General features: G+C 38.0%; 1 protein-coding gene across 4 annotated transcripts; it reads right to left on the reverse strand.

Moving 5' to 3' along the window:
• Nucleotides 1-9,450: 9,450 nt before the first annotated feature.
• On the reverse strand, nucleotides 9,451-12,533 carry FSCB (fibrous sheath CABYR binding protein). 4 transcript variants are annotated; one of them, XM_043556056.1, is made up of 3 exons: nucleotides 10,316-12,533; nucleotides 10,214-10,231; nucleotides 9,451-10,078 (listed from the first exon to the last, which is right to left on the reverse strand). In XM_043556056.1, the coding sequence occupies exons 1-3, from the start codon at nucleotides 12,305-12,307 to the stop codon at nucleotides 9,629-9,631; spliced, it is 2,460 nt and encodes an 819-aa protein (XP_043411991.1). In that variant the 5' UTR covers nucleotides 12,308-12,533; the 3' UTR covers nucleotides 9,451-9,628. The 4 variants fall into 4 exon arrangements, with proteins under 4 accessions (XP_043411991.1, XP_043411990.1, XP_043411989.1 ...); XM_043556055.1 differs by having other exon boundaries at nucleotides 9,451-10,231; nucleotides 10,451-12,533; XM_043556054.1 differs by having other exon boundaries at nucleotides 9,451-10,231.
• Between the last annotated feature and the right edge of the window lie 2,012 nt (nucleotides 12,534-14,545).

Below are 14,545 nucleotides of genomic sequence, written 5' to 3' on the forward strand. Positions count from 1 at the left end.
TTTCTAATCATCAATTCCCATGGCAACAGTTAAAACAAGCTTTAAGGGGAAAATGTCAAGATTGGTTTGAAATTCCAAATACATAATTTGGGTTGGCCCAACTATGCATGCAAATTGCAAATATCTCTCTAGCAAAGCCAAAAGTGACAATTTCTCATCACTGAAATTATGTTGTTTAATTCTGGAGTCTAGTTTTCAAAATTTTCTTAACAGTTCCTGAGCTTGGGAACTTGGGAGCTTGGTCAAACCCAGTTTATGTTCTTTTACTGAAATAGTAAAATATGTTCATTAAGGGAAATGTGGTAAATAGAAAAGTAAAAAAAGACACTCATGATCTCAAACTCAAACATAACCATTATATGAGTCAAGATTCTCCAGAGAAACAGAATCAATAAGAGATATTTATATAATACTCCTTACTTAGTTATTTATTTATATAATACTTTTTGTCATGAATGTATATAAATACATATGTAATGTATGTATATGTATGTAATTTTAAGGAATTGCCTTCTACAACTATAGGAACTGCCAAATCCAAAATCCATACGGTAGGCTGGCAGTCTGAAAACTCAGACAAGCATTGATGTTTCAGTCTCAAGACAAAATTTCCTCACCAGGAAACCTCTATTTTTGCTCATAAGCCCTTCAACTGATTGGATGAGGCTCACCTACATCATCCAAGGTAATCTGTACTTAACGTCACCTTGTAGCTATTATCCGCATCTTAAAAATATCAACACAGCAATAGTCAAATACTTAAATCTAAATACTTAGTTAAATAACCCAGTTATTTATAACTTGGTACTATTGCCTAACCAAATTAACAATAATATTGGCTATCACAGTCATAAAACAATTCCTTGTCTTTTTTTTTCTAGGCATAAGTAGGAATGCACATGTGAGTCCTGTGATAAAACCTAATAAAAAGAAAAGCATCTCAAAAGAAATTTCTTGTGTCAAATTAAAGAGTCGTGCCAATAGCCAAGAGTTTATATTAATTTTTTTATTTCACTTTTATGCTATTATAAAAGTAGATTCCAACACCTTCACATTCTCAGAGATATATTTTGTTTGCCAGTTCGGTTATGTGTACTTGGCTTCATAATAACTCTTGGGATGATCTGGGAATTGTATCTGGTTGATGGTCTTAGAAGTATCTCTTATGACCTGAAGAGTAACTTCAAATTCTCTTTTCAAGACTCATTCTTGGAGTTCTGCTGAAGGAGATAAAAATTTCTACCCAACCTCCTTCTCCCATGTAGCTACATGACACTCTAAGATAATTGAGCATATTTTGATATTATAAATCAAAATATGCTCAAAGCAAAGGATTTTTCCCACTTCTCCATCTTATCCCTGTTTCCTGTCTTTTCTTCTAGAACTGCACTTCTCAGGATGCAATGTGCCAACATAAGTGTTCCTGTCTTTCATAGCTAGCTAGTCATGTTCTCAAAATTGGTTTTGTTGTCTCAGGTGCAAATAAAACTATACTGATGGAGATGAAAAACATTCCGGCTATTTCAAAATTGGTGCACCTTTACAGTGGAAAGATATCTATCAGTCATACAAGTGTATATTTTGAGTAACCCATCTGAGAAATCTGACTGGGGAGATATAAACCATCAGATGATATAGATGGGATTTGAGCCACAAGATTAAATGAGCTCACTAAGGAAGTGAATGTAGGAGAGGAAAGAAAGAGAAAAGAAGAGACAGGAACAGAACTCTGGGTTTCTTCAGCATTAGGAGGCTGGGAGATGGGGAGAAATCAGCAAAGAAGATTGAGAGTAATTAGTCAATAAGATAGGAGGAAAGCATCCCAGAAGCAAAGAACGATGATAATTCAAGGAAGGAAGAATATCTAATGCAAATGATCAACTGTGTTAAATTGTGTTACTGGACCAAATGAGGATGAGCGTTACCTACTGGATTTGTCAGTGACTACTTCTCTTTGCCAGAGCAGTTTCAGTGGAGCTATAGGAGTGAAAGCCTGTTTAGAACAGATTTGAGAGGGGACACCGGGGTGGCTCAGTCGTTTAGCATCTGACTCTTAATTTTGGCTCAGGTCATGACCCCAGGGTCCTGGGATTGAGCTCTGTGTCCAGCCTCTATGGAGCCCCACATCAAGCCCCATATTGAGCCTCACATCTGTGGGGAGCCTCCTTGGGAATTCTCTCTCTCTCCCTCTGCTCCCTCCCCTGTTTGCATGCTGCCTCGCTCTCTCTCAAATAAAACTTAAAAAAATAAAAATAAAAAAAAGAACAGATTCGAGAGAATGGGACAGAGACTAATTGAGTATAGAACTTGCTGTCAATGAAAGCCAAGAAATGGAGCAGTAGCTTAAAGAGAAAGTATGAAAGGAGGTCTGTTTATTTGCTTATTTAAGATAGGTAAAAATAAAAAAACATGTTTGAAAGCTAATGAGAATGAGCAGAAACTTTGATGAAACTTGATGAAACACTGATGATACAGGAGGAAAGGGAGAGATTTACTAAATTGTATCATTGAGTAGGCAGGAAGGAATAGAATCATGGGCCTGAGATGCTCCATCCTCCAGAAAGAGACACAGGGTGACAGGGGCACCAGCAAGGACGATTCTGCCTATCAGGGAAGCTTCTTATTCTTGGTGATAATGAAACTCCCTTCCTCCACCCTAAAGGCACCAGGCAGCCCATCCAGGGAAAGCGTCCTCTTTCCTCCCTCAGGTGGCTTCATCACAAATCAGTAGAAATTCCGAAGAAAAGAGCAGACCAAAATAGCACCACAAAGTCTTTGAAAATTAAATTTTCATTGGAACCATAGCCCATAAAAGCAGTCCATGACCTGTATGCTAAACCAAAGCAAAGTAACTGCCAGCTAAAATAAAAACTTTAAATATGACCCAAACTCTCTAGGGAACAAATGACTAAAACACAATGGACAAATAAGAGGCAGCTGTAGCATAACAATCATTGCCAGGTATGGTAAGAACTTAAATAGAAAAAGAAATGTCACAAGAAAGGAAGTATGCAAGTAATACAAGTAATGATGATGAGAGAAGGAACAAGCATTTTTGCTGATTGTGTACTAGGTACCATTCAAAGAACTTAATATGGATTAACTATTTTGTTACAACAATTCTATTGGTTAGGTGTTATGCTTATCATTCTTATTTTTCAGATGAGTAAATGAGGCACAGAGAAGTTAACTAACCCAAAATAGCTAATCAGCTCATAAGTTAGGGAGTCGGGATTTGCTAACTGGCAGTCATGATTTTAACCTTCATTTTATACCACTACCCCATACTTAATAAGGGTGATATAAAGTAGGTTATAGTAGATGTAAAGGGTCATGACTATCATTTTAAGGAATTTAAGGAATATAATATGTTTTCTGTAAGCAAATGACTGCATGAGCAGATGTATATTATAAAATAAATACCTCTGGCAATAAAGGAAAGATTATTTAGAAGAAGAAAGACTAAAATAGGAAAAGCACATAATAGCCACAGTAAACCAAGCAAAGAATATTAAGGATCTAAACCTGACAAGTGACAAAGTTACTGATGAGAGGATATTACCAGGGATAAAAGGAGTCTTTATCAAGAAGACAATAATTCTAAATTTATGCAGTTAATACCAAAGCTTCAAGATACATGAAGCAAAAACTGATAGAACTTCAGGGAGAAATCGACAAATCCGCAAGTATAGTCAGGGATTTCAGCATACCTCTCTTAATAATCTAGAGTACAAGTGGATAGAAAATCAGTAATAATATAGAAGTAAACAACACTATCAACCAATTGTTGATTCTAAAACTGACATTTATAGAACACTCCAACCAAAAACAATAGAATATTTTAGAACACAGAGCACTTACCAAAATAGGTCATATGCTAGACCTGAAACAAATCTCAATAAATTGAAAAGGTCAGGGGCGCCTGGGTGGCGCAGTCGGTTAAGCGTCCGACTTCAGCCAGGTCACGATCTCGCAGTCCGTGAGTTCGAGCCCCGCGTCGGGCTCTGGGCTGATGGCTCAGAGACTGGAGACTGTTTCTGATTCTGTGTCTCCCTCTCTCTCTGCCCCTCCCCCGTTCATGCTCTGTCTTTCTCTGTCCCAAAAATAAATAAACGTTGAAAAAAAATTAAAAAAAAAATAAATTGAAAAGGTCAAATCAAACCAAGTATATTTTATGACAAAAACATAATTAAATTAAAAATCAATAGCAAAAATAAATCTGGAAAATTCCCAAATATTTAGAAATCAAATAACACATTGGCGAGTACCTCATATATCAAATAATAAATCAAAAACAAAATTATAAAACATTTGAACTGAATGACAATGAAAGCACAGGTTATTGGAATTTATGGAATGCAGCTAAAACATTGCTGAGACAAATGTGCAACACTAAAAGACCACATTTGAAAAGAAATAAAAACTAAATCAATGGCATCAGATTCCATCTGTTAAAAAAAAAAACTAGAAAAAGTACATAAGGAAGTAGAAGTAAGCAGAAAGATAGAAATAATAAAGATGAGAGAAGTCAATGAATTTTCTTTTGAAATAAATAGGGACATAAATGAAACTGATGGTTGATTATTTGAAAGATCAGTAAAACTGAATGAACCTCAAGCCAGACTGATTTGAAAAAGGAGAGATAAAGAAAGAGACTGAGAGAGAAAACAGTTACCAATATTTATTGATATAAGGTACCAATAATTATACCTTAACTACAAACAGAATATCAATAAAGATACTATGGACATAAAAAAGATTTTTAAAAAATTGTTATAACACATACCAAGCACAGCACAATACAATCAGGCAGGAACTCCCCAACTCCCAAGTTCTTCAGGAGTAAAGAGTTTGAACCACATATCTAGTTCCCCACCTTTTAAGACTGCTACCAAAGGATTGGGTCCCTAAATTATCTACTTCTGAAAGCCAACAAGATTTGCACTCATTAGTCACAGAGGACCATAACAAACAAAAAATGGGTGTTAGTCATATAATCATCTCAATAGATGCAGAAAAAGCATTTGACAAAATGAACATTCTTTCATGATAAAAACTATAAGCAAATTGGATATGTAAGGAACTTAACTTATCATAATAAAGGCCACACATGACAAGCCCACAGCTGACATCATACTCAAAGGTAAAAAGCTGAAAGCTTTCCCTCTAAGATCAGGAGCAAGACAGGGATTCCCATTCTTGCTGCTTTTATTCAACATAGCACTGGAAGTCCTAGCCAGAGTAATTAGGTATGAAAAAGATATGAAAGTCATCCAAATTAGAATGGAAGAAGTAAAATTGTCTCTATTTACAGTGATGTATTTTAAATAGAAAACCCTACAGATTTCTGTTCTACTGGGGTTTTTTTTGTTTTGTTTGAAGTCATACCATGCACTTTTTCTGACCACAACACTATGAAACTAGAAGTTAACTACAATTAAAAAAAAAAAATTGGCAAAAGCTAGAACTAATAAATGAATTCAGTAAAATCCCAGGATACAAAATCAATATATATAAATCTATTGCATTTCTACATACCAATAATGAAACAGCAGAAAGAGAAATTAAATTACTACCCAAAGCAATTTACACATTTAATGCAATCTCTATCAAAATAACAATAGCATTTTTCACAGAGCTAGAACAAACAATCCTAAAATTTGTATAGAACCACAAAAGATCCCAAATGGCCAAAGCAATCTTGAAAAAGAAAAGCAGAGCTGGAGGCATCACAATTCCAAACATCAAGTTATATTACAAAACTATAGTAATCAAAAAAGTATGGTATTTAGCATAAAAAAAGACACAGATCAATAGAAGAGAATAGAAAACCCAGAAAAAAGCCCACAATTATATGGCCAATTCATCTTTGACAACACAGGAAAAAAATATCCAATGGGAAAAAGACTGTCTCTTCAACAAATAGTGTTGGGAAAACTGGACAGCAAAATGCAAAAGAATGAAACTGGACAACTTTCTTTCACCATACACAAAAATAAATTCAAAATGGATTAAAGACCTGAGACAGGAAACCATAAAAATCCTTGAAGAAAATACAGGCAGTAATTTCTCTGACAATGGCCATAGCAACATTTTTCTAGATATGTCTCCTGAGGCAAGGGAAACAAAAGCAAAAATAAACTAATGGAACTAAATAAAATAAAAAACTTCTGCACAGTGAAGGAAACAATCAACAAAACCAAAAGGCAACCCTAAAAAAAGGAGAAGATATTTGTAAATGACATATTCAATAAAGGGTTAGTATCCAACAATATATAAAAAACTTACAAAACTCAGCACCCAAAGGAATGAATAATCCAATTTAAAAAAATGGGTAGAGGGGCACCTGGGTGGCTCAGTCGGTTAAGTGTCCAACTTCAGCTCAAGTCATGATCTCGCAGTTCATGAGTTTGAGCCCCGCATTGGACTCTGGGCTGGCAGCTCAGAGCCTGGAGCCTGCTTCGGATTCTGTGTGTCCCTCTTTCTCTGACCCTCCCCCGCTGTACTCACTCTCTCTCTCTCTCTCTCTCTCTCAAAAATAAATAAACATTAAAAAAAATTTTTTTAAATGGGCAGAAAACATGAACAGATATTTCTCCAAATAAGACATTATAGATGGCCAACAGACACATGAAAAGATGCTCAACATCACTTATCAAGGAACTGCAAATCAAAACTACAAGATATCACCCCACAACTGTCAGAATGGCTAAAATCAACAACACAAAAAAACAAGTATTGGAGGGGCGCCTGGGTGACTCAGTCGGTTAAGCATCTGACTTCAGCTCAGGTCATGATCTCACGGACTGTGAGTTCGAGCCCCGTGTCGGGCTCTGTGCTGACCGCTCAGAGCCTGGAGCCTGTTTCAGATTCTGTGTCTCCCTCTGTCTCTGACCCTCCCCTGTTCATGCTCTGTCTCTCTCTGTCTCAAAAATAAATAAACGTTAAAAAAAAACAAGTATTGGAGAGGATGTGCAGGAAGGGGAACCCTCTTGCACTGTTGGTAGGAATGCAAACTGGTGCAGCCACTGTGGAACACAGTATGGAGGCTCCTCAAAAGTTAAAAATAGAACTATCCTGTGATTCAACAACTGCACAACTATTTATCCAAAGAATATAAAAATACTAACTTGATTGTTATAGTAGCATTATTTACAATAACCAAATTATCGAAACAGCCCAAGTGTCCATAAATTGATGAATGGATAAAGAAGATGTATACACACACACACACACACACAAATACACACACTATGGAATATTATTCAGCCATAAAAAAGAATGAAATCTTGCCACTTGCAATGACATGGATGGAGCCAGACAGTATTCTACTAAGTGAAATAAGTCCATCAGAAAAAGACAAATATCATATGATTTCACTCATATATGGAATTTAAGAAACAAAACAAATGAGCAAAGGGGAAAAAAGAGACAGAGAGACAAACCAAGAAACTGGACTCTTAACTATAGAGAACAAACTGATAGTTACCAGCAGGAAGGGGAGTGAAGGGATGGATTAAACGGGTCATGGGGATTAAGGAGTGCACTTGTCATGATGAGCGCCTGGTCATATACGGATGTGTTGAATCACTATATTGTACACCTGAAACTGATATTACATTATATGTTAACTAATGAATTTAAATAAAAACCTTAAAAACCTTCAAATTTAGAAAAGAGTTTCACTGGATTTTAAGCATCTCAGAAAACAAAATAAAAAGGACTTGAAAATAACAAAAAAAGCAACCCTCATTCAAGTATTCTAGAATGTTTCTCAACCTCATATCTAGCACATATTTAAAAAGATTTCACTTACAAAAACTTATAAAATTCTTTAAAAAAAACACTTAAAAAGATCACATGCTCTTGTCACACACTGTACAGACGTAATGAAGAATGTGAGAAATATCCAACAATTATAGAGCATCAAATTTTACCAAAGTCTGGAATCATCAATCTAGAGTTTTTGCTAAACAGAAAAATATATTAACCAAATTAAACTTTTTGAGAGAATCATCTCATTATTTCAGCATGTAGCAACTGAATTATAGCTAAAGAAAATATTTTCCCAAAAGTTGTCATAACCATAAAAACTGTGATGTCCTTTATTAACAGATATCTTATAATAACCTATAATTGCTCTTTAAAAATGTGAATAGATTAAACAGTATTCCTCCCTTATCCACAGAGGATACCTTCAAAGAGCCCCAGTGAATGCCTGAAATCATGGGTAGTACCAAGTGCTATGTATACTGCATTTTCCTATGCATATATACCTATGATAAAGCTTAACTTATAAATAAGGCACAGTAAGAGATTAACAACAATAACAAATAATAAAATTGAATAATTATAACAATATCCTATAATAAAATTTATGTGCGTGTGATCTCTCCCTCCCAAATATCTTGTTGTACTGTATTCAACTCTTCTCCTTGTGATGTTGTGAGGTGATAAAATGCCTACATGATGAGATGTAGTCAAGTGACAGGTCAGGTGAAGGCATTGTGACAGAGCATTAGGCTACTATTGACCTTCAAGGGAGGGTACATCAGAAAGAAGATATTCTTCTGGACCACAGTTGGCCATGGGTAAGTGAAACTATGGAAAGCAAAACTGAAGGGGTGCCTGGATGGCTCAGTCAGTTAAGCACCTGACTTCAGCTCAGGTCATGATCCCACATCTCATGGGTTCAAGCCCTACTTCGGGCTCATGCTGACAGCTTGGAGCCTAGAGACTGTTAGGCTCTCTGTCTCTCCTCTCTGCACCTCCCCTGCTCACACTCTGTATCTCTCTCTCTCTCTTAAAAATAAATAAACATTTTTTAAAAAATTTTTAATGTGGATAAGGGGTGAGTACTGTACTACAACTACTAATTCAATACTCTTCACAACAAGTTCAAAGTACAAAAAACAAGCCAAGCTTCCAAAGGACTCACCACATTGTAAGTTGAAATGAAATTAAAAGTGGAAATATACCTTGAGGCTAAGTATATTTTTCTTTATGTTTACATGCCTTTTAAAATACTTTATCCAGGTTATCTTCATTAAATTAAGGCTTTTATAAAGGATTTAAGTTTCCCGATCCAGATATGGGACTGTAAAATATGCAAGATAGGGATGAAAACAGGAAAGGAACACTTGTCTCAGAAGGAATCAAATAGAAAGAGAATTAGAGATATGGGGTATTATAATGAAGAGAAAAAAACACATACCTTTAGCTGTGTGACAAACTCAAGGAATTTAAAGTAGATGAGAGAACTACAGCAAAGAAAATGCCTTTTCCACTACAAGCTACATATAGTGAAAATAAAATATAGCTGTAGAGTATACTTTACCCTTTTCAATAAGGTTTATTATAGAAATGATATTTTAAGTAATTATTTCAATCATCAACTTCATTTCTAAATGGGTATTTCATATATGCTATGTTTGAATAAAAATAACATAGTAATTTTAAACCACTAGTTTTTATTGTTCATTTTCCAGCCAGCAGTCCACATCTTGGGATTTCCTTTTAGGTATTTACTTCCAGATACCTATACTTTTCTTAAGTGTGTATGTCCAGAAGCCTGTAGCTTCTGATTGCTAGCTTAGTTAAGAGCTAATTAGAGCTGAGGAAGAGGCCTCTATTCTAGTTGTACATGGATGACACCCTCTATTTCAAAGGTAGGAACCTGTTCTTTCTTGATATTAGACAAATCTTCAGGGACAGGATCCAGTTCCAAAGGCTCTTCGAGTTTTTGCTGATCTTCCAAAACCTTTGATTCTAATTTTATCCCTGGGACATCAGTCTGGAGATTTTGATATTCAGTAGACACATGGTCTACCAGAGCCTCATATGCAGCAGTTTGTTCAGATGGTGGAATAAGGTCATTTTCTACAGAGATTTGTGTAATAAAGTCCTCCTTGGCTTCCGGAAACTGTTTGTCAACAGAGACCATTTCTAAAGTAGTGTCTTCAGTTGATGGAGACCGAAGTTCAGCAGAGGCCTCCTCAGCTGATGGAGACCAAATTTCATATGAGGTATTTTCTTCAGGAGCCTCCTCAGCTGGTAGAGACTGAACTTCAGCTGGGGCCTCAGTTGGTGGAGCCAGAACTTCATATGGGGCCTCCTCTGCAGGGGCCTCTTCAGCGGGTGGGGACTGAACTTCAGCTGGAGCCTCTTCTGCAGGGACCTCCTCAGCTAGTGGAGAATGAACTTCAGCTGGGGCCTCCTCTGCAGGGGACTCCTCAGCTGGTGGAAACTGAACCTCAGCTCTGGCCTCTTCTACAGGGGCCTCCTCAGCTGGTGGAGAATAAACTTCAACTTGGGCCTCAGCTGGTGGAGACTGAACTTCAGCTGGGGCCTCCCCTGCAGGGGTCTCCTCAGCTGGTGGAAACTGAACCTCAGCTCTGGCCTCTTCTACAGGGGCCTCCTCAGCTGGTGGAGAATAAACTTCAACTTGGGCCTCAGCTGGTGGAGACTGAACTTCAGCTGGGGCCTCCCCTGCAGGGGTCTCCTCAGCTGGTGGAAACTGAACCTCAGCTCGGGCCTCTTCTACAGGGGCCTCCTCAGCTGGTGGAGAATAAACTTCAACTTGGGCCTCAGCTGGTACAGACTGAACTTCAGCTGAGGCCTCCTCTGTAGGGGTCTCCTCAGCTGGTGGAGACTGATTTTCAGTTGGGGCCTCCTCTGCAGGGGCCTCCTCAGCTGGTAGAGACTGAACTTCAGCTGGGGCCTCCTCTGCAGGGGACTGTTCAGCTGGTAGAGACTGAACTTCAGCTGGGGCCTCTCCTGCAGGGGCCTCTTCAGCTGGTGGAGACTGAGCTTCAGCTGTGGCCTCCTCTGCAGGGGACGCTTCAGCTGGTGGAGACTGAACTTCAGCTGGGGCCTCCTCTGCAGGGGCCTGTTCAGCTGGTAGAGACTGAACTTCAGTTGGGGCCTCCTCTGCAGGGGCCTCCTCAGCTAGTGGAGAATGAACTTCAGCTGGGGCCTCCTCTGCAGGGGCCTGTTCAGCTGGTGGAGACTGAACTTCAGCTGGGGCCTCCTCTGCAGGGGCCTCTTCAGCTGGTGGAGACTGAACTTCAGCTGGGGCCTCTTCTGCAGGGACCTCCTCAGCTAGTGGAGAATGAACTTCAGCTGGGGCCACCTCTGCAGGGGCCTCTTCAGCTGGTGGAGACTGAACTTCAGCTGAGGCCTCTTCTGTAGGGGCCTCCACAGCTGATAGAGGCTCTTCTGAAAAAGCCTCTTCAGCAGAGATAGACTCTACTTTAGCAGGGGCCTCTTCTTCAGGAGTCTCCTCATCTGGGAAAGGCTGTACAGGAGCTTCCTCAACTTTTGGAGACTGAACTTCAGCAAGAGGCCCTTCTGAAAGAGCCTCTTCACCCAGGGTTGGCTGTACTTTGGCAGGGCCCTTTTCTGCTGGAGCCTCCTCAATTTGTGGAGGCTGAAGTTCAGTAGCGGACTTTCCTGCAATAATGTCCGCAGCTGGTGTAGGTTGCACTTCAGCAGAGACGTCCTCTGCAATGGGAGGCTGGACCTCACCTAGAATGTACTGCTCATCTTCTAAAGGTACCAAACTACCTTTTTTGCTTTGCTGACTAAATGAAGATCTGCTAATACCTACCTGCCTAATTGCTTCATCTCTACTTGTTGAGGGTTGCAATTCAGGATGTTCACTAATGAAAATCTTCCCTGAGGATTTATGTTTCTGCACAACTTCACTTGACTTTGAAAAAGAGCTATCTGGCCTACCAATTACCACTATTTCTGATTCACTAAAGTACGTCTGCTGTTCTCTGTCCACTGTTTCTTTTTGAGGAATGTTCATCATTGTCCAGTCTCCAGTACAACTGGTCTGCTGAGATCTGTCTATTTTGAATTGAATTGAGCGTCTGCTTGTCAGAATTTCTACTTCCTGAACACTTTCTGGAAATTCAGAGACTGCTTCTCCAAGAGCAGCTGGCATTTCTTCAGGTACCACTGTTTCACCAACTGGTTTGATTTCTTCTTTTTTCTCTTCTACAATAGTGTCTGTTTGCAGAGATTTATCAGTCATATCCTGTACATGCTTTCTCTTTGTCCAAGTTTGCCGAAGTTGAGAAGATACTCTGAAAGGCTCACCGTTGACTTTACTTCCAGGAATGTTACCAATACTAAGGGTAGCTTTAGGGCCAGATGATTGTGATATAGGCAAACTTTTCTTTTTCTCTGTCACTTCGGTCTGCTGGGATTTATCTACCATTGGTTGACTGGGTCGTCTTCTCTTTCGAATTTCTTGCCTCCCTGCTGAGATAGGCTGATCAGGTTCATCACTTTCTTCCATTTCTAAGACTGGTGAATTTCAAATGTATTAATCTTCAAGTAATTAATCATCAGGAATCACAAATATACCAGATAGGTAAGTTTGCCTTTCTTCATTAAATGTTGTTATGTTTAGCTACCTTAGAAAAAAGTAATTCATAAATTGTTGCATTCTGTACTACACCCTTGTTGGATCCCACCTTACTCAGTAAGCATCTTTCTTGTTTAGTCTTTCATATGACTGAATCTTGCTTCTAGAAGTTTCCCTTAAGGGTCTATGACATCACAGCCAATTCTCTCTACAAGCTTCCATTGGTGGTATTCCAAGCACTTTTTAACTTGGTATAGACACTCATAGATAATGGCTGCAAGTGAGAGAGCTACTACTTGAAACATCAAGTTGAAAAAAGCATTTGTCTATCAGAGGAACATCAAGCAAACTCCAGTAATGCTGCTTCTTAATAGTTGAAGGTGATGCTTTTGAACTTTCAATTCTATTCTTTTCATCCTACTATCAAAGACAGTTATAATACAGAACTCAGAACGCTACAGCCTATTTTCAATTGTTGGAGAAAGCAACTTATATGTGTGTGTATGCTTATATGACTTAAAGAAAATGAATATTGTATGAGAAACTTGAATTCTGAAGTCCATATTCATGTAAAGTCCTTTCTTATGTCTTTAGCACTCAGTAACTACAAGAGCCTACTATCTATCCAGCATCTATCTATCTATCTATCTTATCTATTTATGTAGCATATTTGCATTCTCAAACAACTTGAGATATTTTTATTTTCAACTACTTCAGAAAATAGCTCCACCCAAAGCTTGCCAACTAAAGAATGTTAACTCTAAAGATATGCCAAGTGAAATAAAATGCATTTTTTAATATATAAGCTACTGAATAACCACGTAGGAATAAATTCCCTAGTGAAGAGGAAAACCTTAAAATGAAGCCTTGAAAAAGAGGAAACCCAGGTAAGCAAATTGTAAATGGTATTATAATAGATTTAGAATGTAAATAAAACCTTAACTTACACATCATGCAAACATTTTATTAGCAAGATTAAGATTTATCAAAAGATGTGCAAAAGCACATTACTTTAGTCTACCAAAAGTTAAAGAGGAGAAAACAAACTTTAACGTTTATTTATTTTTGAGGCAGAGAGAGAGGGAGACACAAAATCTGAAACAGGCTCCAGGCTCTGAGCTGTCAGCACAGAGCCTGACGTGGGGCTCGATCTCACGGACAGTGAGATCATGACCTAAGCCAAAGTCGGATGCTTAACCGACCAAGCCACCCAAGCGCCCCAGCAAACTTTAAAAATGTAGTCAAAGGACAAAGAAATAAACATATCTAAACAATCATTATGACTTGATTATCTAAATGTTTTTAAATTTCTTTATCCCCCTAGGAAATACAAAAATGCCATTGAATAATTATCCTTATTTGATATGCATTATTCATAATTATAGCTAGGCTATCTTAGCCAAATCAAGACTTTTCAAATTCTTTGACCAGCTCCATAAACCAAACTCAGTCTCTTGGCAGGGATCAGTGAATATCTGTTTAGTGTAATTGGACAACTGTGATTTAAACCGTGTTGCTTGCCCTACATCTCAACTTGCTCTGTCTTAATTTTTGTCTTTGCTGCTGTGCTATGTTCTATCTTTCTAAGAATTAATAAAGTGAAGTAAAACAATAGTCATTTTACAAAATAACTGACCTAGGTTCTCATCAGACCTGCTATAGTTTGAAAATTAGGTTATCAACTGCTTTGTGGTCTGGTGATCTTCTCAAGTCCATCTGTCATTTTGTAATCAAGTTTCTGACACTCTATGGAGTATCTTCAAAGTCCATTTTGGGTTGTTCTATAACAAGAAATACAAATGAAAACCACAATGAGATACCACGTCACACCTGTCAGAATGGCTAAAATTAACAACTGAGGAAACAATAGAAGTTGGTGAGGATGTGCAGAAAGGGGAATCCTCTTACACTGTTGGTGGGAATGCAAACTGGTGCAGCCACTCTGGAAAACAGTATAGAGTTTCCTCAAAAAGATAAAATAGAACTACCCTAGGACCCAGAAAATGCACTACTAGGTATTTATCCAAAGGATACAAAATACTAATTCAAAGGAACACATACACCCCGATGTATGTAACAGCACTATTAACAATAGCCAAATTCTGGAAAGAGCCCAAATGTCCATTGGCTGATGAGTGGAAAAAGAAGATATGATATATATACAATGGA

The sequence above is a fragment of the Prionailurus bengalensis genome, chromosome B3, assembly GCF_016509475.1.
Source record: "Prionailurus bengalensis isolate Pbe53 chromosome B3, Fcat_Pben_1.1_paternal_pri, whole genome shotgun sequence".
Classification (NCBI taxonomy): Eukaryota; Metazoa; Chordata; class Mammalia; order Carnivora; family Felidae; genus Prionailurus; species Prionailurus bengalensis.